Below are 25,558 nucleotides of genomic sequence, written 5' to 3'. Positions count from 1 at the left end.
TCCCAGAGTGGGACTGACCACTTGTATTTAACAAAGTTAACACTCAGCAATTATTATTTGATTGTAGTCCAATGATTACCATTCAATGGGAGGGAGACTCTTTGCAAGAATAACATCAATTCTGGATAGAGGACAGAGTTAAATTGCCCTCTACCGTGTGCCCGGTGGGAACAGGGTGTTATATGTCGGAAACAATCCAAACGACCGCCTGTTGCAGCCGAGGTCACATTTCAAGTGAAGCCAGAGCGATGTGATCGCACTCTCAGTTCGCTGCAGGAGGGCAGCGTGAGTGGTCACTCCCGGAGGCTCGTCTCTCTTAACCAGCAGCCCAGGATTTGTGTGTCGCTGGCCGCTGTCTGCAGACATGTGGAAACTAAAACGTAAGTCTTGCTTTCTGTGTTTAGTTGCAATCGTTACGAAAGCAAATTGAAACGTGACATCGTTAAGATCTTTAAACTCCTGGAAAGGAGACCAATGAAAGATTGCATTAAGGATACAATAGTGACTATTGGCCAGTTCCATTGATGAGAATTAGTGGACAAGGTTCATTCAGGTCGCCCTCTCCTATAATGGCAGTGACAGGATAGAATGAGCTTGTTATTTTGTGGCGCTCCATCGATTCGATATTGTTTTTTTTAAATATTAAAGCGTCGATGTCAGCATTTATAGGCATACCATAAACCCACGTATTATTTGTGTTATTTCTACAGCTCCGCTAGAAATGCCACTCAGTCTCAAGTACAGCTACATTTTGGAGGTTTGTATTCTGAAATAAACAAAACGAAAGTTCTCCACTTACACTGAGGGCAAACAGGGAGAGAATTAGAATAGCGCGCTCGGCACATTTGCAAGAATTGCATGATTATTGGCTCTATTTTTAAACCGCTTGCCATGTGTTTCAAATCTTTACAATTTGAGTGGAGCGAGATCACACTGCAAGAAGTTCGCTTGTGGCTTTGGAGAGGAACTCCGGCTTAGCCGTTGGTGTAGAAAGTGTAATTCACAACGTTGGTTAGTTTTCAGATGTATCGTTATTTAAACGAAACGAACAGTAAAATGTAGCTGTCAAGTAAGTACGGTTATTTATAAATATGAAGTTTTCATTGAGAGGCAGAACAAAGCGTGGCAGGTAATAGGTCGACACAGACGTGGGGGTTAGACAGACAGACAGACAGACAGACAGACAGATGGTTGGAACAAAGGCCAGAAAAAAATCTCCCCTTGCCTGTGCCTGTCATAAAAAGAGAGCGCTGGAGTAACTCAGCGGATCAGGCAGCATCTCTGGAGAACACGAATAGGTGACATTTCTAGTAGGGACCTTTTTCCCGTCTGGTTGCGGTGCCGAGGGGGAGAAAGCTGGAAGAAGGGAACAGGACGAAGGATAATGGATACAGTTTGGAGTGAGTTTTGATCGGTAGATGGTTGGACAAACGCCAAAGATGAAAAGACAAAAGATGTGGGATGAGGATAGAAGAGGCGTAAATTTTAAAGCCAGAGGAAGGAATGTAGTGGGGATTGGAGAAAGGTGTAAGCTACACAAGCGGGATACGTGGGGTGGATCTGCCAAGGCCTTCCCAGTTGGTTTTCCCAGTTGCTTTCTATTTTAACTCCCCTTCCCATTCGAATACTGACCTTTCTGTCCTGGGTCTCCTCCATTGCCAGAGGGAGGGCACATGCAAATTGGAGGACTTGCACCTTATATTCCTCTTGGGTAGCTTGCAGCCTTAAGGGCCTGTCCCACTTTCACGACCTAATTCACGACGTCTGCAAAGTTTGCCCTTGACTCATACTCGCAGCATGGTCGTCACGAGGTCGTAGGAGGCCGTGATGCTAGTCGTAGGTACTCGTGGCATCAAGTAGGTCGGGGCGTTTTTCTAGCATGATGAAAAATGTCCACAAGTAAAAAAGGTCGTGAAAGTGGGACAGGCCCTTTAGGGTATTGAACATTGAATTTTGTCCAATTATCTGCCTATCAAAACTCCCCCTTACCTGTAACCACCTATCACTTGCCAGGTTTTGTCCTGCCCCTCCTCTCTTCTAGCTTTCTCCCCCACCCACCTCGCACCACAATCAGTCTGAAGATGGATCCCAACCAGAAATGTCACCAACCCTTGTTCTCCAGAGATGCTGCATGATCTGCTGAGTTACTCCAGCACTTTTGTAAACCAGCATCTTGCAATAACTTTTCTGGGCAAGGTGCTACAATCAAATAAATGACTCCAAACGATGCAGCATTATGAAACCCCCCAGAAAAGTTAATGTACGACTCGTTATTACATATACCTTTTAGTTAGGTGTTCTATCGAAAAAAGATTGCTGCTTTGGAAAGACTGAATTAGTCTGCTCACGACAAGCAGCATTCATTTCCATTTATCTTGCAATAACCTTTCGGGGCGAGGTGCTACAAATGATTCTAATTGATGCAGTGTTATGATATACCTCAGCAAAGTTAGTGTACAACATGTTATTACTAAATACATTTAGTCAGCAGCCGTTTTATCAAAAAAATCTCTACTTCTTTGGAATCACTTTTACTCTTAACTGCACTTTGAAATGTTTTCACAAGCCACTCAATTCACAGACAATGATATAAGCTACAACTGCTAGCTTAGATAGTGATGTTCTTGTTTTGTGACTAAACTAAAGATGTATTTTCTATTAGTCAAAACCGTATCGATAATCTGTGTTTTGTGCAACGGCATTTCTTGAGAAATACTCGGTGTTTAAATGGCTTTGATGCTGTTCTGATAAAATCCATCAATCAAAAGTTTATTTTTATCAACCTTATGGTATTAAAATTGTGGTATGATATTCGGTATGTGATGTATTGCAATTCCTTGCAATTGATTGATACAGTCCATTATGGGATATCTGAATCAATGAGGCTTTGTCAATATTTACTTATAATGTAGAAACTGTGGACACAACATAAATCCCATAAAACACAAAATATTTCTTAAAGATGCTGCACAATCGCAGAATATCCTTTGACATAATTATAGCTTTCTACTAATAAAAAGTGCATAATATATTTTTTAAAATCGACAGTGAGGATCTTACTGTGAGGGCATTTATGGCCCTTCCTAATTGTTCATGGACCTAGCAGCCGGCTAAATTTCTGCTTCAGGAGCAAAAGAGTAAAATAGTGCTCACGCTGAATTTCTATCTTATTGTTACATTTTGCATCTTGTTTTTAGCTTTATGTTAAAATGAATAGTCACTTGATGGCAATGTAGTGGCGTTCATAGTGTTATAGAATTTTATACTGCTTCGGACCACCACATCCATGCTGACCTCTTTGCCCATCTACACTAATCCCATTTGCCCACGCTAGATCTGTACCCTTCTATGCCTTCTCTTTTCAAATGTACATGTGTGAATATAGCTATTCATAATTTTAGCAATTAACTCCGCACGGCCCTGCAATTACTGGAAACAAATTGTCAGTCGAAGAAGAATTTCCAAACTTGAGCAAAAATCAGACATGTATGGCAAATGTTCTCACAGTCCAAATGTACAAGAGACTGAGGGGACGGGCAACCCAAAGTGGCTTCACACTGGATGATGTTATCCAGCCTGGTGTGGATCAATCTGGTAAGAGACATCTCTATATAAATAATTACTTCTGATTGAACTCAGTAAAAATAATATTACTGCATGTTTCAATGTCATAAATTGAATCATTTGTAAACTTTCTATTTGTTGTGACTTTAAAGTTTTGATCTTTCACTCCTCGTCAATTTTTGGTACTTAAGAGTTGCCCATTCTGATGTGATGTGTACTTGGAGGATTGTTCATGTAATGGTTGAGTACACTCTTGCGAAGGGCCATTTGTTCTTTGTGTATTCTGAAATAAGTGAAACGGTGGCACATCGGTGGAGTTGCTGCCTTACAGCACCAGAGACCTGAGTTCGATCCTGACCATGGGTGCTGTTTGTACGGAGTTTGTACTTTCTCCCTGTGACCGCATGGGTTTTCTCCGGATGTTCCGGTTTACTCCCACACTCCAGACGTACAAGTTTGTAGGTTAATAAGCATTGGTAAAATTGTAAATTGTCCCTAGTGTGTGTGTAGGATATTGTTAGTGTACAGGAATCGCTGGTTGGCACAGACTCGGTGGGCCATAGGGCCTGTTTCCGTGCTGTATCTCTAAAAACTAAAGTGATCCAATTAGGAGTATGATCTGCTAATATTATGCAAAGTATCCTTGCCTTTGGAATATTTCACTGAACAACATGTGAATGATATTCTCGTGTTAATTTTGAGTGTGTTATTTGTTGGTGTTAAAGTATTATACTGATTTTGTTGACATTGGTATTTTGTTTGCTTGCCATTATAGAGCATTCTTGTGTCAGAATGTCAGGCTGTGTGGCTGGAGATGCAGAATCATATACTGTCTTCATGCAGTTTTTTGATCCTCTAATTGAACTTTATCACAGTGGTTACCAGGCAAGTGAAACGCATAAGAGTGACATGAATCCAGAAAACTTAAAGGTACATTTATTAAACTAGCTTTGATATTTGTGCATGGTCTTTAATTAGATGACAATAGAATGTGAATAAGCGTTCAGACCGATGAGCAAGTTTTGTCCATATGGATTATGTAATCCTGTAAATTACTCACATTTACTCTTGTAATTATCAAAAGTATTTATGGTTTATCAAATTAATAAACCTAGATTCACAATATATTCCATGTTGTCCATGGATCAAGTGATGTCCATGTCTCCCTTCATTGACCAGTCCCACCTCCACCTAGGCAATTGGTACAGGACTAATGAACCATGAATATCAAATCACCTCAGTTGATATTTTTCTCTTTGTCGATTAGTATCATTTGATCATATAGTAATTGCCTATTTTATGTAAGAGCACTTTTAATGAGTTTTGCTAGTGAACATACACCCGTATTCTCAAGATTTAAGAGAGTAGGAAATGACAAACTGCTCCATTATTTTTTGGTCCCTCAGTTTCCACACTTTCATCTTCAAGTTCCCTCTTCCAGTCTTGTATCACTCAAGCCCCTCGATTGCACACTTCCCACATTTCTCTCATCCATTGCCTCTAGTAAAGCCTTTGTCATCTAGTTTCCACAATGTAAAAACCCTTTATCCTGCTATGTCTCTCATCTTCAAAAGCCTCCCTAAAAGCCTGTCAGCATCTCTATCATCTTCATACTTTCAACCCCACCTGTGAAGTATCTTGATATGCTTTGTTTCATTCAATGTATAACACAAGCTTAATCATTCACACAATATGAGCCACAAGGCAACTATTTAATCTACTACCTGTAATCATCCTTGAAGTTGACAATAAGTTGCCATCTCCTTTTTCTTTTGAGAGTCAAGAGTATTTAATTGTCATATTTACCGACAACAGAACAATGAACTTGTTACTGGCAGCAGCTTAACAGGCCAGTAAACATTTAACTTGTAGATAACATAATAAGCACAAAATTCAATAAACTAAAAAACCTCTAGTGCAAAAATCCCGAATCCTTAGTGCAACCAAGATAGTTCATAGTTTATTTAGTGTTTTGTTGTGTTCTGTAGTGTTTGAGAGTCTGATTGCTGTTCTTGAACCTGAAGGTCACTGTTTTCAGACTCTTATATCTTCTTCCTATTGATAAGAGTGAAATGAGAGCGTGCCCAGGGTGGTGTGGGTCCTTTATGCTGGCTGCCTTTTTGAGGCACTGCCTCCTACAGATTCCTTTGATGGTGGGGAGATCAGTACCTGTAATGGAGCTCCACCTCAAATATGGCCAACAATTTGGCCTGCAGAGTCTTTTGTGATAGAGAATTCCACAGGTTCACCATCCACAGTGAAGACATTTGTTCTCATTTATAAATGCCTGAAGTATCCTGGAATGGGGACGTTCATTTGGGAAAACCTAGTCTCACCCCAACTAGCCAGGAACACTCTCTACAATGAGACTGTTCAGAAAAATCAGAATTCTTCATGATTCAATGATATTGTTCATTCTCCTAAATCTAGTCAGTGCCAGCTAGTGAATCTCTTCACATGACTTCACATGGTGAATTTTTGCTGTTCTCCTTCAATGGCAAGTATATTCTTTCTAGGGTAAGGGAATCTAAACAGCATGTTTATCAACCTTCTTCCAAAGGCTGTCCCACTGTAATTATCATCTGAGTCATCTAGCGTAGGAGTGGAGGTGGTCTCGCTTCCTGGGAGCTGGCACAGGAGCTGTGACTCACCACACTGACACGGGCCCTCTTATTAGACCCTCCAATATCTAAAATGCCAGGAGCTGAGATGGTAGATATCCACTAACTATATGCGCTAACATGTGTAAGAAAGGACTGCAGATGCTAGTTTAAACCGAAGAAAGACGTAAAAAGCTGGAGTAACTCAGCGGGACAGGCTGCATCTATGGAGAGAAGAAATGGGTGACATTTCGGGTCGAGACCCTTCTTCAGACTGGTTAGGGATAAAGGGAACGAGAGATATAGGGTGATTTCACGAAAGGTCACTGGAGCATAGATCCTCACTCACGTGACCGCAAAATCCAACTGGGGTACAAGCGTCACTTCCGGTACATGTTAGTGATGCTGAAAACGCGCACTTTCACACCCATTAAAAACCGCGCAAACGGCCCGTTTTTGAGCTGTAAATAACTGTGCCAGTCGGGGTGACCGTGAGACACAGTTATCTAACTTTACAGTCCAGAAGATAGATAAAAACGAAGGTAAATACAAGAGGGAGCTGAAGGGGCAAAAATAGCGGAAGTGGTTAGCGGACATTCGCCGTGGAGATATAAAGATCGAAAATATCGGGAATTATCGCGTTTGCTCGCTGCATTTCATCAAAAGTGGCATTATTGACGTTTTATCTTTATTCATTTGTTATATGAAAAGTTTTAAAAGTGAAAAATCCATCAGTAAAATTGCAAAATCGCCCATGGTTCTCAGGTGGGTTTTAACATGCAAAATGAAAACTGACAATTATCCCATTCCTTAGCTTGCATCTGAGTAAAATTTATTTCAAAACGCATTGATAGTTTACGATTATTTAAATGGTAAATGTAGCTTCAGAAGCGTTTTCATTTTGCATGTTAAAACCCACCTGAGAACCATGGGCGATTTTGCAATTTTACTGACGGATTTTTTACTTTTAAAACTTTTCATATAACAAATGAATAAAGATAAAACGTCAATAATGCCTTACTTTTGATGAAATGCAGCGAGCAAACGCGATAATTCCCGATATTTTCGATCTTTATATCTCCACGGCGAATGTCCGCTAACAACTTCCGCTGTTTTTGCCCCTTCAGCTCCCTCTTGTATTTACCTTCGTTTTTATCTATCTTCTGGACTGTAAAGTTAGATAACTGTGTCTCACGGTCACCCCGACTGGCACAGTTATTTACAGCTCAAAAACGGGCCGTTTTCGCGGTTTTTAACGGGTGTGAAAGTGCGCGTTTTCAGCATCAATAACATGTACCGGAAGTGACGCTTGTACCCCAGTTGGATTTTGCGGTCACGTGGGTGAGGATCTATGCTCCAGTGACCTTTCGTGAAATCACCCTATAGACGGTGATGTGGTTGCATGTGTGAAGCTGCTGCAAGTATGAATTTCATTGTCTCTTTCCTGGTACATAATAAATACTCTAGACTTGACTCTCCGTCTCTCTGAAAATCTTCCCGCTTGGATTTCCAGAATGGAGAGTTTGTTTCTGAATTGTGCGGTCATCCTGAAATTTCTCCAGTAATTTCCCAGCAACAAAATAATACGAGAGGTTGGATTTGGTGCTCACCTCTAAGTGGTGCAGGCTAGATGCCAATTGTTGGGTTAGTATGCAGGACGGTAACATTATTCCTACACGGCATACACTAATTGCGAAAAGCAGCGTGATTCACACCTTCTAAACAGATAAGTCCCCTAGTTGGAAGTTCGTGCATGAACGTCGTGCACTAATGGTACCGGGCCAAACTTGCACTGATCGCATCGTCCTCTGCACCCTCCCCTTTATCCTTCCCTACTGCTCCAATTGTGGCGCCCCTGTGCAAACATTTACCTTGAATGCAGGGAATCATGGTCTTTATTAAGTTTAAGCCAATTTAATATTCGGCTAACAAGATAACTGTCTAGTAATTACTCTATTTCCCCGGCAGGGTGGATCTGATTTAGATGGACAATATGTGCTGGGGTGCAGCGTAAGCGCTGGGCGCAATGTGGATGGTTTTAGTTTCCCACCACATTGCAGCCGCGGGGAGAGGCGTGCACTGGAAAAGCTGGCGATAGCAGGTGAATTTATGTTTGTTTATCCCACACTATGATAGGTGGACACACAATTCGCTCTAATCCATCTAATCCTTTTATATTTTCCAAAATGAATACATCTCCCTATTGTGCTTATTGAAAGCATCCTGTCACCATCTAGTGGCCAACTGCGGGAAAACATTACAGCTGTTACACACATCTCAATCCAACCGAAAGGACAAATGGTCTTTGATCTGTCGGCTGAAAATATCTCGAGCGTTTTGTGCTATTTTTATCAGTTGCCTTTTGAAGGATAGGTGGGGAGCTGCTGGAATATTCTCGATCACTTGTGCATGCACACGTCTGTCCTTGTTTGTATGTAACCATACAGTTCAGATAACGATGGACTATGATGAGCAAGAATACGATTAATTGCCCCAATAAGTTACAATAGACAATATACAATAGAAATGTCTCCATCTTGGTCTGCTCTCAGTAGAAAGGAAAATCTCTAAAGCATTCAAATGTGAAGCTTTTAAACAATGCAATCTTCAATTCAGGTCTGCTCGGTTATAAGGTACACAAAAATGCTGGAGAAACTCAGCGGGTGCAGCAGCATCTATGGAGCGTTGCCTATTTCCTTCGCTCCATAGATGCTGCTGCACCCGCTGAGTTTCTCCAGCATTTTTTGTACCTTCGATTTTCCAGCATCTGCAGTTCCTTCTTAAACACGTCATCGGTTATAATGCTTTTGGAAAGATCTGTGAGCTACAGGAGTGTTTTCTTTGAATTATTAATTCAACCCATCACAGATCATTTAAAACCACATTACCGTCTTTTGTTAATTTTCTTCCTATCACACTTTCTCTCAAAAAGTATTTCTTTAAATCATGACCGCAGCTGGCCTATCAAAGTATTGAGGTCTTTTTGCACCACCTGATTTTCATCAAGGCTACACGTCATTTAGAAAGTCAGATCGCCTCACAGTAATTCCATTTTTGATCACTGGCCCTCTAACGTTCCTGCTCCCTTGCTAACACAAATCAGATAATAGAATATGTCACTGGGGTACCGAGTGACTGATGAAATGAGAATACTGTTGGAAACTGTTTCCAGACAATTGGCATTGACCAGCATCTTGTATTTTAGTCAACCAAACATCTTATCCTCTCTGATTTTCTTCTCTGCTCTTTCCCTTGTCTTCCTCTTTCAGCTGTACCTTTCTTCCTCTAGCATTCAACCACTTACCTGACCTGTTCATGTTGATGTTCCACTTTCTTGCACGCAATAATCATAAATCCACAGGTCCATTTTGCTCCCATGTCCATTTCCCCCACTTTACTTCAATCTATTAAATTTATTGGCATGGGGTAGTAAGGAACTGCAGATGCTGGTTTATATCAAAGATAGACACAAAACACGGTAGTAGCTCAGCAGGTCAAGCAGCATCTCTGGAGAGAAGGAATGGATGATGTTTCGGGTCAGAACCCTTCTTCAGACTGAAAGGTAGAGGTGTGGAGGGGGGGGGTTGGGGAACTGGATGAGTTCTATATCCCCCACCTCTATGCCCCCACCTCAGTCTGAAAAAGGGTTGCAACAGTCTGAAGAAGGGTCACCTATTCCTTTCCTCCAGAGATGTTGCCTGCCCCGCTGGATTACTCTCGCATTTTGTGTTTTTCTATTGTTATGGGGTCTTTGGTTCAATATGGTTTTTGCAACTCTGCAAAAACACACATCTATTATTATTAATGTAGATCTCATAGATTTAATATTATATCTAAAATCCTTTGGTTACTGACTCCATTTACCCAGGCCCAGTCCCTCTAAATTGTGAACATTTAAATCTCTCCCATTTATCAATGACTTCCTTAATTTCACAAGTCTTGCGCTTATAATTACTCATATCAGATAACTTCTTTGTTATTCTGTGGTACGTCTATTTTGTCAATATCCTTCCAATGCACTGGAACCCAAAATTGCTCACTCTGCTGGAACTGTCGTCTTACGACTGTAATGGTTCACAAAAATGCTTTCAAATTAGCTTCTGCCTTAATCATTGTGTTGGTAGTACCTGCAGTATTTTCAATCCATTTCTATCGTGCACCGTTACCATCTCATTCTATTATGTTTTCTACTCGTATTGTTCAGTCATACGTTTTCTATAAAATAGATACTTTTGACTGAACAGCAAACTAAACCAAGTATTTTTATTGGAAGTCAGAATGCAGATGACTACTTTATAGTTAAAACTGAACATGTTTCCATCCAAGTGATGAACCAGACCATTGGACCAATCTATCAACAAGACTGCTTTCTTTTATTTTGAGTTAAAAGATAGATATTTACACATTGCAAATTATATCTATTACACACACACACACACACACACACACACACACACACACACACACACACACACACACACACACACACACACACACAAACACACACCCCCCCCCCCCCCCACCAAAGGCGGGGGCCAGGGAAAGCAGGGGAGTGCTGTCAGCGAAGGAGATTGCCTACGGCTGCCCTCGACTGCCTGTATCTAAATAGCAACCCCACTCCACTGCACTACGCGTTAAAAAGAACTATGCCGACCAAATTTTACTCGCAGAAAAATTTTCGACATGCTGAAAATTTTTCCGCAGTCTAGCTGAGGCCGCGAGTATTCGGGAACTTCCCTTGAGCATGAAGGAGAGTTCCAGTGGCCTCATAGGACCTCCTGGGACCACGTGTCGACCATGCTGCGAGTTTGAGTCGAGGGCAAACTCGTCTAAGCTCGCAGACTAGGTCACCGATGTGGGACAGCCGCTTTAGTTAACAAATTTGATTGTTTCAGGATTTGTTTTTACAGAATAGTGTCTTTTTTAGTTTATTTATAATTATCAGTTTTTGTTTAATATTTTTGCATGTTTCCCAAAGTTTAAGAGCATTTGAGTTGCATTTGAATGGTTTTGACTTCCATATGAACATTGATATTATTGTCTGAATCCCTGTGGTTTCTTTGTGATTTACTCTCGGAGACTTCTGAAAATGTGTTTGTTATAAAGGCGACAAGCTGGGAAGTTGCCAGTTGCCTGCTGAGTGCAACACATACTCTGAAAGCTGAATAGCAGCATGAAGCATATCCCTCCTACCACACCATTACATATTTACTAATGCCTTTAAGTAGATGCCAACCTTGTGGCAGAGCCTGAACTACATGAATGAGGACAAGCAATGGTAAAATCTTTGATTTTGAGCTACATTAAGAGGCATAAGACTGGAATTTGGCTAAAGTGTTTGCCTGGGTTAATTTGATAGATGTATGCAGGGAATGGGTGGCACGGTTCTACAGCGTAGAGTCGCTGCCTTACAGCACCAGTGACCAAGGTTCAATCATGACTACAGGTGCTGTCTGTGCAGAGTTTGTACGTTCTCCCTGTGATTGCGTGGGTTTTCTCTGGGTGCTTTGGTTTCCTTCCACATTCAAAAGAAGTAGGTTAATAGGCTTCTGTAAACTGTCCCTAGTTTGTAAGATAGAACTGGTGTATGGGTGATTGCTGGTTGGTGTGGATTCGGTGGGACAAAGGATCCGTTTCCACCCTATTTCTCTCTTTAAAAAAGAATGGATAATGTAGGTATATCACATTTTCCCTGTTTTCTAAGTTTTCTCCGGGGTATTGAAAGCAGAGGGGTGACCTGATGGAAGTACAGTATATAAAACTATCAGAAGTATAGATAGGGTAGATGGTCAAAAGTTTTTTCACCACGGTGGAAATATTATATACTCGTGTGTGTAGCTCTAGGATCAGAGGGGGAATGTTTAAAGGAGATGTCCATGGTAAGTTTTTTTTTCACAGAGTATTGAGTGCCTGGAACATGCTGTGAAGAGTGACGTGTGCGTGGTGGAAGCTGATATGATAGTGGCATTTATGAGACTTTTAGGCAGGCACATGAATATCAGGGAATGGAGGGATATGGATCCCTTACAGGCAGAAGAGATTAACTTGTCATTATGTTTGGCACAGACTTTGTGGGGTAAAGGGGCTGTTTCTGTGCTATGTTCTAAATTAAAGCATTTTATTCAAATTGAAATAATGATATCATTTTTCTTAAAGAAAAAAGTCAAAGCAATTTAATTGTACTAATATTTCACTATTTAAAGAAAGTAATTAAACCACTGGCAAATTGTAGCCTTGAGAAGGATTGGATAAGCTAGGGCTGTTTTCTTTGGAAGAGACGGAACTCTTCAATGGATCATAGAAAAATTACAATACCGGACGGAGGGCTCATTGCATCCATGCTGCTTAAAATACTCAATTCAATCCTTCTAACCCTTAGTCTGTGGCTCTGCAGGTGTTCAAGTGCGCATCCAAATTATGTTTAAATGTGATGAGGTTTTCTGCTTCCATCATTCTTTCGGGAAGTGAATTCCAGATTCCTGCTGTGCACTGAATGGAAAAATATCTTCATTTCCCCCTTTAACACTGCTACAAGTTACTTTCAATCTGTGTCCCCTAACTTAGCAAAATTAGTTCTTCCTATTTTCTTCACATAGACCTCTTCTTAATTTGATGCACCTCAATCAAGTCTCTTCTCTATGTCTTCTTCCAAAGGTTATCTGATCTTTATTCATTGCTCCATTTTGTCTGATTTGACAATATCCATATTAATTTGTTATGCATGTTCTCTAGTGTAAACAAGTGTTTCCTATAACCTGCTGACCAAAACAGAACTGATGCTAAAGCTGGAAACAATTTGCTGGGTGAACTGGGTGGGTCAAGCAGCATTTATGGTGGGGTAAGGAATTGTCAATGTTTTGGGTTGAGACCCTGCATCAGGAATGAATGGAGAGGGAAGGTAGCCAGTATAGAGAGTATAGGGAGGGGGAGGGGGAGGGGGAGGTGGGGGATGCTGGAATCTGAAAAGTAAGGAAGGTGATAATGGGAATCATTAGTGGAAGGATGAAGGGTGGATGGATCCAGAATCAGGCACACAGAGGTAAGTTTGACCAGCTGGGTTTGTCACCATAGGTGAGTTAGACCAAAGGCCTCTATCGCTCTGCCAATCTGTCACCTCATCTCTGCTTTGATAACGGACATGTAGAGGAGGCCATGTCAAGCATTGAATGCAATGCATCCTCTCTCACTGCCATCCAGCGACCAAACCAGCTCCTCCAGCCTACATCGAGAGCAGTGTTTAGACTAGGTTGGAGGAGGTGCATTTGAATCTTTGCTTCGTCAGGAGGAGCTGTTTGGGTCCTTGGATAGGGATGAGAGAGGATGTGTTGCATCTCCTGCAGTTGAAAGTGACGGTGATGGGTGGGTGGGTGGAGATGGATGAACAGGCCAGTGAGCCATAGGGAGAGTGATCCTTGTGAAAGGTGGAACAGCATGGGGTAAAAATGTGACTAGCGGTGGGGTCTAGTTGCAGCTGGAAAACATGACAAAAGAAGCCATCATAGCTTCAAGATGGTGCAGAGTTTGGACTTGAAATGTTAATTATCTTGTTTCCCCAGTTGCTGCTCAACCCGCTGCAGTCTTCCAGCATTTTGTTCTTGCGTGTCGTCATTTCTGAAGCTATGACCTAATCAGCGTTCTACAGGGTTGTTGAATAACCTTACTGTTCTTAAATGCGCTGCCATGACTAATAAAAGAAAGAATGCCATGGATTATTGATGTCCTGCTGCCTTTCAGGATCTATGCAGGGATTATTTCTTCGATTAGTCATTGGCAGAGAATTTAAAAGCAAGAAGGTTATTCAAGAACGATATAGAATGCTAGTTAGGTCACAACTTTAGCATGACGACTCTTTGTTTCTCCATACCACTCAATACGTTAACTTCATTTGTATATTCCCTTGCTTTGTATTTCCAGTTGCCATTTATCTGCCCAACCTACTAGACTAGATCTTCTGGCAGACAAAAGCTTTCTTTCTAACTCCTGCCATGTGGTATATATTTAATGTTGCCTTCATAATTCATTATATTACAAATGCAAGGGATTGAGTTCTGAATGGAATACAAAAACACATAAGAAAACAGAAAACCTACCCTCCAATTTTATTGATCCTTTGTTTCCATTTACTTCGATCAAATGATCATGAACAGCCTTCCATGTGATGGATGATGAATTTAAGGGCACTTACCATTCATTGAAGAACTTGAGTGAGGAAGACTGTCAGGATCTGACCAATGCTGGAATCCTTACTGATAATCTTGTTACTCCAAAGATGTTTTCATCTGGAATGGCCAGAGATTGGCCAGATGCACGGGGAGTCTGGTAAGTGTGATTTATTTTATAAATCCAAATAGTTTTCCAAGTAGCATTTCAATCCATTGAGATCACAAACTATGGCACGAACGATAGGCTCAGTTTCCACATCCTATCTAGCTCCTCTGATGCACCGATGTCAATTACCATTTATGCGTAGACGTCAAGCATCCTTTTCAACTCTGTGGGCAATTTGGATATCAAAGGCCTGGAAGCAGAGCAATTGATTATGCCTGTGATCTAGCGCGCAAGTGTTTGGAACAGGAGAACCAAAAACGAAATGGACTTTATCATCTACTGTCAGAATGGCTTGGAGTATTCCAATGAATCGTTTGTTCAAGAAACAGCTTGACCATGGTTACTAGACAACCCATGGAGAAATAGGAAGAGTGGAAAAAATAGCTGGTGCAACTTGGTTCTTCCAATAAAAATGTTTTGGGAGGGCGCCACCTAAATTGTTTTGATTCTGATTTTTTTCAACATGCAAATTTCATGTTTTCTGCATGAAATTGGCCTTTATTATACTTAAATAATTTCTATATTACATTTTCATAGCTTAAATAATTTGTTTCAAGACAGTTATTTTGCTGGTTCACTTAAAAATAGTGTTTTAAAACTGAAATTTACAACAGGATCTTGATCAACTGGGCCAAAGGGCTGAGGAATGGTAGTTGGAATTTTACGCTGATATGGGCGGGACCTGTACAGTAAATGGTTGGATCCTGGGGAGTGTTGTAGAACGGAGACCTTGGGATTCAGGTACCTAGTTCCATGACAACGGTAGACTGGGTGGTGAAGGCATTGGGCACACATTGGTCAGGGTATTGAGAACAGGAGTTTGGGATATCATGTTACAACTATACAAGGCCACAGACTACTGAGTATAGTTCTGGTTGGCCTACCATAGGTAGGAAGTCATTTAAACTGGAAAAAATGCAAAAATAATTACATGGATGTAACTGGGATTGGAATGTTTGAGTTATAAGGAGAGGTTGGATAGGCTAGGATATTTTCCCTGGAATTTAGATGGCTGACAGGTGAACTTAGTTGTATAAAATCGTGAGCAGCATTATCTAAGGTGGATTGTCAGGCTTTTCCTCTGGGCAGAGCTTAAAGAGAGACCGAAGTGGCAGCTTTTACACACAGAGCATGCCGCGCATTTGGAGGTAGCTGCCAGTGTTAGTCGTAGAGACGGATATAATGATGACATTTAAAAGCCGTTTGGATAGCTACTTGGTTAGGTAGATGAATAGGAAAGGTTTTGAGGGATATGGGTCAGGCACAGGCATTGGTTTAGTTAGGCAACTTGGTTGGCAAGGAGGAGTTGGGCCGAAGGGACTATTTCTGTGCTGTAAGACTCCAAGAAGAATAACTGAATGTTACAGTAAATGCAACCTGTATCCTAATAAAGGAGTTACGATTTACTAAATATTGTAACTGGCAGCTAGAAATAACATCTTACAATGTTCATTGAAAAATTGGTTATAGTATAATGTTCTGTGGCTTCCTAAGAGTCACGGTTCGACTATGAGCTAACCTACTCACTCTTGTACTCTCAATCTGTCATGGTGGCACAGCGGTAGAGTTGCTGCCATACAGCGAATGCAGCACCGGAGACACGGGTTCGATCCCGACTACGGGTTCCGTCTGTACGGAGTTGTATTTTCTCCTTGCGACCTGCGTGTGTTTTCTCCGAGATCTTCGGTTTCCTCCCACACTCCAAAGACGTACAGGTTTGTAGGATAATTGGCTTGGTAAAAGTAAAAAATTGGCCCTAGTGTGTAAATGTGCGGGGATCGCTGGTCGGCTCGGACCCGGTGGGCCGAAAGGCCTGTTTCCGTGCTGTATCTTTAAACTAAACTAAACAACAGATTAGAGCAATTTTGTATGCAACGATGTGTATTGGTGTAAAAAACTTATTCCAGCAAGAAAATCTATTTTGTTGTTATATTACACAAAAAAGTGTTTTTTTCCCCATGAATATGAGTTACTGAGCCCTTAGGACCAATTTCTTGATGTTTTGTACAAAGAAAGCTAGGTGTTATACTTAAAAGTTACTCAAATATTTGCATGTAGTTATGCACTGACTCTTAAAACGCAACCTTTTGATTGTTCATACAAGGTACACAAAAAAGCTGGAGAAACTCAGCGGGTGCAGCAGCAGCTATGGAGCGAAGGAAATAGGCAACGTTTCGGGCCGAAACCCTTCTTCAGACTGATCGGGGGCGGGGAGAAGAAAGGAAAAAGGAGGAGGAGCCCGAAGGCTGGGGGATGGGAGGAGACAGCAGGAGGGCTGAGGAAGGGGAGGAGACAGCAAGGAATAACAAAATTGGGAGAATTCAATGTTCATGCCCCCAGGATGCAGACTCCCCAAGCGGAATATGAGGTGCTGTTCCTCCAATTTCCGGTGTTGCTCGCTCTGGCCATGGAGGAGACCCAGGACAGAGAGGTCGGATACGGAGTGGGAGGGGGAGTTGAAGTGCTGAGCCACCGGGAGGTCAGGTTGGTTATTGCGGACCGAGTGGAGGTGTTCGGCGAAACGATTGCCCAACCTCCGCTTGGTCTCACCGATATAGATCTGCTGACATCTAGAGCAGCGGATGCAATAGATGAGGTTGGAGGAGATGCAGGTAAACCTCTGTCACACCTGGAACGACTGCTTGGGTCCTTGAATGGAGTCGAGGGGGGAGGTAAAGGGACAAGTGTTCAGATTGGCTTCAAATGTATAAATATAAATTTTCATTTTATAGGCACAATGATATGAAAAATGTTATTGTTTGGGTCAATAAAGAAGACCATCTTCGTATTACATTTATGCAACAGGGAGGAAATTTGAAACAAGTTTTTACACAGTATTCTTTGGGTATTAAAATGGTAAGTCATTTTTATATTTTCATACATACATTTATTTTAAATAATATCCATTGATTTATCCGTCTAAAAGTATAAATACATAGTTTACATGAATTCCTTGCAATTAATAAATATTGAGCTCTAACTACCAATAGAAAAAAATTACGATGTTGCCAAAATGAGCGACAAGGCTGAGAATTGGATCTTTTTAGAATTCAGCAAAGGAGGCCCAAAAATCTGACAAGGAGAGGAAAACCAGAATACAAGGGAACTTGGCTGGGAACATGAATATAGACCGTTAAAGCTACTGTTAATGTGGGCCCCTTATTGCCCGTGATGCAAGAATGGCTAAGAAATGAAATGGAATATTTTGTCTGTCGTCTTCAAAGAATGGACAATAAATGTCTGAGAAATCGTGGAGAACAATTCTAGAATGTAAAAAGAGCTGAAAGACATAAGTTGAAAAAAAAAAATGGGACTGAGAGCCATTAAATCTTCAGAACCTGACGATTTACATCACAAAGTTTAGAAAGAAGTGGCTACAGGAATGGTGGTGCATATTTTCAGCTTCCCCAATTTTGTTCCATTCTGAAATGATGATGGAGGGAGCAAATGTAAAACAGTGAAAATAGTTTTTTTTTATTACTGCAAGTTACCCTGATGTCAATGCTAGTGAAATTTTCTTTAAAACACATTATTAATAATGATAGTCACGAGTCAAAGTGGATTTCTGAAAAGGCTGTTTGATAAGGGTGTTGGAGATTTTTGAGCTTGTAGCCAGCAAAATAAAGGCAAACCAGTGGATTTGGTACATTTTTTTTTTTTTCCAGAAGAGCATTAATAAGCTATCACAGATAATTAAACTAAATAGAAGTATATTGGATTGTTTGTAACTTCCTGGTTTTGATTGATTAACATTGAAGATAGAACAGTACAGCAGAGGAACAGGCCATTCAACCCCTCAATGTCTGTGCCGAATGTGTTTAGTTGGTGTTTGTAGTGTTCAATAGCTGGATGGTTGTTGGGAAGCAGTTGTTCCTGAACCTGGAGTTTTCAGATTCCTATACCTTCTCTTGACGGCAGGAATGAAATGAGAACATGGCCAGGTTGGTGTAGCTCCTGATGACTTGTTGAAAATTGAGGAGAAGTAAAGCTAGGTTACACTAACCTGTGGAAAAGGTATGGAGCCGGACCTCGGGTATTTGAATGGTGGTCAGAATGTGGGTGAAAAGAGTCCAAGAATAGGCACAATTCAATGCAAAAAAAAAAGGTCGGGAGGTCAGTACCCATGATGGACTCGGCAGGGTCCGCCACTTTTGGTAATCTCCTTCATTCCTGGACGTTGAGTTGACAAACCAAGTCCTGATGCACCTAGTTAGTATGCTCTCTACCATACATAATTCAAGTGATTTTTTATCGACATGCCAAATCTCCTTAATCATCCAATGAAATAGTGTTGATGGGATTTCTTCATGAATGCATCAGTGTGCTGCATCCAGGACAGATCTTCAGAGATTATGCATGGTCAAGAGTTTGAGGTTGTTGACTTTCCACCACTGATCCTTTGATGCTGATGGGTTTGTAGATCCTCGGGTCTTCCTCTTCCAATCTTGGTAATCAGTTCCTACTAATGTTGAGAGCTAAGTTGTTGTTCTGGCACATTCAATCAGACAGTCGATCTCCCTCCTAAACTGACTCATCATTACCTGTATTTCATCCAACAATGGTGGTGCTGTAGGTGAATTTGTAGATGGAGTTGGAACTGTGTCCTGCTATACAGTCACGGATATAGAGCGAGAAGAGCAAAGGACTGAGCACAGCCTTGAAGTGCCCTTGTGCTGAGGGTTATCGAGGAGGAAGTGTCGTTGCCAATTCATACCAATTGTATTCTGCCGATGACTACATTGGCATCACCACCTCCCTCTGCAATTGGACACTGGATTTCCTCACCAACAGACCACAGTCTGTTAGGATCAACAACCTCACCTCCTCCACTCTAACACTGAACCTCAGCCCTCTCCTCCACTCCCTCTTCACCCATGACTGCGTCCCTAAGTATGGCTCCAACGCCATCATAAAATTTGCCGATGACACCACGGTGGTAGGACTGATCAGCGACAACAACGAATCAGCCTATAGGGAGGAGGTCCAGAACCTGGCAGCCTGGTGCACCAACAATAACCTCGTCCTCAACTCCAAGAAGACGAAGGAAATCATTGTTGACTTCAGGAAGACCAGAGTTGGCAGACATACCCCCATCCACATAAACGGGACTGAGGTGGAGCGCGTCTCCAACTACAAATTCCTCGGGGTACACATCTCAGAGGATCTGTCCTGGTCCCTCAATACCACCAAATTGATCAAAAAGGCGCAGCAGCGCCTTTACTTTCTGAGGAGGCTCAAGAAAGCTCACCTGTCCCCCCAGATCCTGTCCAACTTCTACCGCTGTACCATCGAAAGCATCCTGACCACCTGCTTCACGGTATGGTACAGCAGCTGCACCGCAGCTGACAGGAAGGCACTGCAACGGGTGGTGAAAACCGCTCAGCACATCATCGGTGCCCCGCTCCCTGCCATGGATGCCCTCCACCGCAAACGGTGTCTGAGACGGGCCGGGAAAATCATCAAGGACCCCTCTCACCCTAACCATGGACTGTTTGCCCTCCTCCCATTAGGGAGGCGGTACAGGAGCCTCAGGTCTCGCACAAGCAGGCTGAGGAACAGCTTTTTCAACAACACCATTACACTGCTGAACTCAGTCCCGTCGCTAGCTATCTTTAGACTCTCCCATTTGTATACAGTTATTTGCCTATGTAGCAGTTTTAATTCATCCACAATCCACACATTGTTAACCAGTATTTATTTTTTTTATTGTATGCTTATTTTGTATTTTTATTTTTACTTCTACTATCTTGCACTATGACCAGACGCTAAACTGCATTTCGTTGTACCTATACTCGTATTTGTACAATGACAATAAAGTTGAATTGAATTGAATTGACTAAGTGCAAGATCCAGTTGCAAAACGATGAGCAGAAACCCATTTCCCTGAGCTTGGTAACATGTCTGGAGGGGATGATAATGTTGATTGACAAGTGTAGTCGATGAACAACAACCTGACATGTTTTAATTGTCCAAGTGGTCCAGTGCAGTGGAGAAACAGCAAGATCGCATCCCCATTGATCTATTGTGGCCTTGAGCAAGTTGTAGTGGGTCAATGTTCTTGATAAGGGAGTTGAGATGCACCATAATCGACCTGTCAAAGCACTACTTCACCATGGGCATTAGTGCCACCGGTTGGTAACTACCCTTGCATATTAGTATCATATTTCAACATAGAAATACGGAGAAAGATGAGTCAGAGTATAGGAGGGAGACCGACTGTCTGATTGAATGTGCCATAACAACCTAGCTCTCAACATTAGTAGGACCAAGGAGCTGATTGCCGACATTAGTATTCTCACTGTCCTCTAAGTTCTTCTCCTTGGTGAAAACAGAAGCAAAGTAATCACTTGCATTGTCTGACTGCAAGCACAAATTCCCTCCTTTATCCTGAAGCATCCCATCTTCTCCCTGGTTACCCTCTCGTTTTTAATTAGGTATAAAATGCCTTCGGATTTCCTTTAATCTTCCTTGCCTAAGCCAGTTCCAGACCCATTTTGGCCCTTCTAACTATCTGCTTAAGTTTTTTCCTCCTTGCTTGATAATTCCTTCAGGCCCTGTTTGATTTCATCATCTTAAACTTTGTATGTGCTTCCTTTTACTTTTTAACCAAATTTACCTCTGGTCATTCAAGGTTCCCATAGTTTACCATCGTTAACCTACTTTAATATCCAGACTCCAACAATACTCAGCAATTTAGACTCCATTCCATTCCATGATAGAAATTTCATAGATTCACCAGCTATTGGGTGAATACATTTCTTCTCATCTGTTCTATGGATGCCCCAGTTATCACAAACTATTGTCTGAATGACCAGGTCATGCTTTTATTTCTTTCTTGTGTGTGTGTGCATGTGCTGTCAAGAACCAAAATGCAAGTAATCTTCCACAGAATGTTCCAGTCTTTAGGCAGAAATATTAAGAGATTGTTGCAAACCTAAGCTCTGGAAGAGCGAGATGTTTAGATGCTGTTTACACCAAAGATTCTAGAGCTCTATAATCTTTGGTTTACACTATGTTCCTGGGCTGTAGTTGAGGCTTTGCTACTTTATACCTAGACTGCTGAAATTTATTCAACATTTGAGAACCTTAAACTCGTTATACTAGACAAATGTACTTACAAAGTTGGACATTCAATGTTCTCACTAGTTAATTGTGCTTTGAAATTATTTTGCTAATAGAGTTTGTGAGGGAATTTGACAAAATAACTTTTTTCTATTTGCCATTAATTTGTTGTATTATACATTTTTAGAAAGTGGAGAAATAACTATGATTATTTGTTTAGCTTGAAGAAATATACTGTCAGAAAAAGCACCCTTTCATCTGGAAGGATAATCTAGGTTATGTGTTGACCTGCCCGTCTGAACTTGGCACGGGCTTACGGGCAAGTGTCCACATTAGGCTGAAGTACATCAGTAAGCATGAGAAGTTTGATGAGATCTTGCAGAGACTACGTCTAGAAAAACTCACTGGTACTGTATTTAAAATTTTTTAATTCCATTAAATTACTAATCAAATGTAACCATTTGAATAAACACTAAATAGTGAGTGGCACTAAATTGGAAAACTTTGTATTGCAGATTGTTGAAGTGTGATTAACATTTTGCATCTCACTTGTTAAATTTATTTTATCATACTAACCTCTAATTTTATTTTGCAGCAGGAAAGATGCATTTCTTGAAAGTTCTCCCATTTCTCATCAGCGTTCATCTCTGTGAATGTTCCCATTGCTCAATATTTGTTATGCTAACATATTACACTGTTTATTCATATACATAAACAAGGTTGGAAATACTATTTGTTTTGTTTTAATTCCCATTTCAAAATAATACCTCTACCAAGCCAGCATATTTTGTTCACTGCAGATGGTACTTACATATTCAATTAACATTTTCAGTGTTTTTATTGTACTTCATTTTTGTTCATGTTAAATTTTCCCTTTTCTTTTTGATCATCTGATATGACGTTGTCAGAAATGTCAAACAGAAAATGCAGAAAGTACCAATGCAGAAACCAATTTATCTCTATTGTTCCCCTTTCCTAGTTCGCCGACCAGTCAGTTTCCCGATTAAATTTTATCTCTTTATGCTTCGTTTTCACCTTCTAGCTAATAATCTATTCTACATTTTTCTTGACCTTTATCTCCTCTTGTTTACACACCTTACACTTCCTTATCTCTGTGTCTCCCTCTCCCCTGTTCTCAGTCTAAAGGGTCTCGACCCGAAACATCACCCATCCCTTCTAACTAGAGATGCTGCCTATCCTGCTGAGTCACTCCAGCATTTTGTGTCTATCTTCGGTGTAAACCAGCATCTGCAGTTCCTCCCTACACATTTCAATCAGCTATCTGTAATGTTAACTCTGTTTCACCTCCTGACCTCCAAAATATTTCCAGCAACTTTTCCGTATATTTTCGCTTTCCAGCATTATAGTATTTGTTTAATTTTAAATATTGTAATTTAGTCCTGATTTCATGCTCAGTATAATTAAGTCCTGTACCCGTCCCTTCCACGATTCAGGCTTCCACCTCCACCAAAGTCCAGAAAATAATGTCAAACTGACATCTGTATATAGTGTCTAATTCATCCTTATCACTTCCCTGAACTCAGACATTGAGTCCAATTTGTTTTTCTCTCACTATTTATCTCTGTGAGAAGTATCTTTTTTAAGGTTGTGCCTCATCAGTCGTCATTGTCAGAAATCTTCAGATATGGCTTTTTTTTGGCCACCACTTTTTTTTTTTTTTGACTTGTGTCTATTCTTGGATTCTTTTCACCCACATTCTGACCACCATTCAAATACCCGAGGCCCGGTCAATACTTTTTCCACTGGTTAGTGTAACCTAGCTCTACTTCTCCACAATTTTTTCACCTTCATCACTGCCTGAGCCCTGTTCGTTAATGTAGATAATAATCTTGCATACCAAAATGATCGATGCATAATTTGCTGCGGGAGGGTGACTCTTTAATGACATTTTCTCCACTGCAAGCCGCTGAAAACAAGCCGACAATAGAACAGCAAATAAATTCAAGGCCTTAGTAACCTGGGCAAATAACTAATCCAATTAAGAGAGAGTTAATGGTACACAAATGCTGGAGAAACTTAGCGGGTGCAGCAGCATCTATGGAGCGAAGGAAATAGGCGACGTTTCGGGCCGAAACCCTTCTTCAGTCTGAAGACTGCTGAGTTTCTCCAGCATTTTTGTGTACCCAAGAGAGAGTTAATGTTTCAGGTCTGGGACCAATCATCAGGTGATGAGTCCTGGACCTTAAACATTATCTATTTCTCCTTTCACAGATGCTGCCTCAACTGCTGAATGTTTCCAACATTTTCTGTTCTTAATTTCAGATTTCCAGTATCTGCACAAAAACTAATGACCAAAACTGAAAGAACCGAAACTTAACAGCATTACACATAGACTGAGAAGTGTAATTTGGAATGAATAAATTTAAATTTTAAATTAGTACCATGACACTACAATAGTGAGCCAGACAACAGATGAAGCAAGATGTAGAAACAAAGAACTGCAAATGCTTGTTAATATACAAAAGGACACAGAATGCTGGAGTAGCTCAGCGGGTCAAGCAGCATCTCATGTCGGTAGAACAGTCTCGCCCTGAAACATCACCTATCCATGTTCTCCACAGACGCTGCCTGACCTACTCCAGCACTTTGTGTCCAGAAGATGAAGCTGTTCTGCACTTGTACCTCATCTGAAGTTGCTACAGCAATTACACAAATATAAATGACATACTATTAGCTTGAACTTTGACATCAAATTAGAGTCCAATTTCTTTAATTCGCTTACTGTTGCTTTTGCAATGAATCAATGAGCCTAGCAGAAAATGAGATGGAGCTTGAGTTGCTCAGCAGGTCAAGCAGCACCTTAGCATCTCTGGAGAACAGGATAAGTGATGCTTCCAGTTGGGGATCTTCAGTGTGTGTGTGTGTGTGCGTGCGTGCGTGCGTGTGTGAAAGCTGGAATAGATGAGGGGCATGTGGCTTCACTTTGGCAATGGAGGAGGCCCAGGACAGAAAGGTCAGTAACGGAATGGGAATTAAAATGGTTAGCAACTGGGAATTCTAGTGGGCTTTGGTGGACTGAGTGCAAGTGTTTAGCAATACGATAGCTGGTCTCGCCAATGTACAGGCAACATTGGGAACACCGGATGCAGCAAATGAGTTTGGAGGAGGTACACGTAAACCTGTCTCACCTGGGAGGACTGCTGGGGTCCCTAGATGGAAGCGAGGGAGGAGGTATATCAGGTACAGGTGTTATGTCTCATGCTGGGGAAAGTAACTGGAGAGGGGGTGGTTTGGGTGAGAAGGGATGATTGAATCAAGGAGTTGCAGAGGAGGCAGTCTCTGTGGAAGGTGGAAAGAGATGAGAATGAGAAAATGTGACATGTGGTGGCTGAAGTGGTGGATGATGCGGGTACTGGTGGGCCGAAAGGCGAAGACCAGGGCAACTATTATCCTTGTTCCATCTGGGGTGTAGGGAGGTGAGAGCAGAACTATGGGACACAGATGAGATGCGCTGAGGTATCTATCTATGACAGTGGGGGGGAAACCACGTTTACTAAAAAATAACATCTTATTACAATCCATTAACCTAATGTTTTCTGTTATAGGATATTTGTAAACGGTGTTACGTTAACCAACATAATGAATCTTTTTTTCTAGGTGATGCCTTTGCTTCCACTGAAAGTGGTGTTTGTGATATTTCTAATTCGGACAGAATTGGTTTTTCCGAAGTTCAACTATTGCAGTTTCTTGCTGATGGCATTAAACTGTTGATCAACATGGATAAAAATATTCAACAGGGAAAGTCTATTCATGACCTTCTTCCTGCTCACAAGTAGATGGATGTATATTTAGTAAAATAAAATTACACTTTCTTTAAAGTTTCAAGCCATGAATTGTGGGAATTATTTTTTTTTTGTAACAATGCTTTGAATTAGTTTGTTTACCAAAAAAAGACTTGATAAAAATATAATAAGAAATGTTTCAAATCTGTTAAGATGGGCTTATGATAAAATATTTCCACAGCATTTTCAAAAAATACACTG

At 41.1% G+C, this 25,558-nt stretch overlaps 1 protein-coding gene across 2 annotated transcripts; it reads left to right on the top strand.

The window, feature by feature from the left end:
- The first annotated feature begins 215 nt into the window (after positions 1-215).
- LOC116975954 (creatine kinase M-type-like) lies at positions 216-25,404 on the top strand. Of its 2 annotated transcripts, XM_033025389.1 has the most exons (10): positions 216-380; positions 711-757; positions 3,402-3,594; positions 4,340-4,494; positions 8,133-8,265; positions 14,312-14,483; positions 17,225-17,348; positions 21,775-21,961; positions 22,150-22,205; positions 25,173-25,397. In XM_033025389.1, the coding sequence occupies exons 1-10, from the start codon at positions 365-367 to the stop codon at positions 25,284-25,286; spliced, it is 1,197 nt and encodes a 398-aa protein (XP_032881280.1). In that variant the 5' UTR covers positions 216-364; the 3' UTR covers positions 25,287-25,397. The 2 variants fall into 2 exon arrangements, with proteins under 2 accessions (XP_032881280.1, XP_032881279.1); XM_033025388.1 differs by lacking the exon at positions 22,150-22,205 and having other exon boundaries at positions 221-380; positions 25,173-25,404.
- The last annotated feature ends 154 nt before the right edge of the window (positions 25,405-25,558 follow it).

The sequence above is a fragment of the Amblyraja radiata genome, chromosome 8 (genome assembly GCF_010909765.2).
Source record: "Amblyraja radiata isolate CabotCenter1 chromosome 8, sAmbRad1.1.pri, whole genome shotgun sequence".
NCBI lineage: Eukaryota > Metazoa > Chordata > Chondrichthyes > Rajiformes > Rajidae > Amblyraja > Amblyraja radiata.
This window is presented reverse-complemented; position numbering and strand designations above follow the sequence as displayed.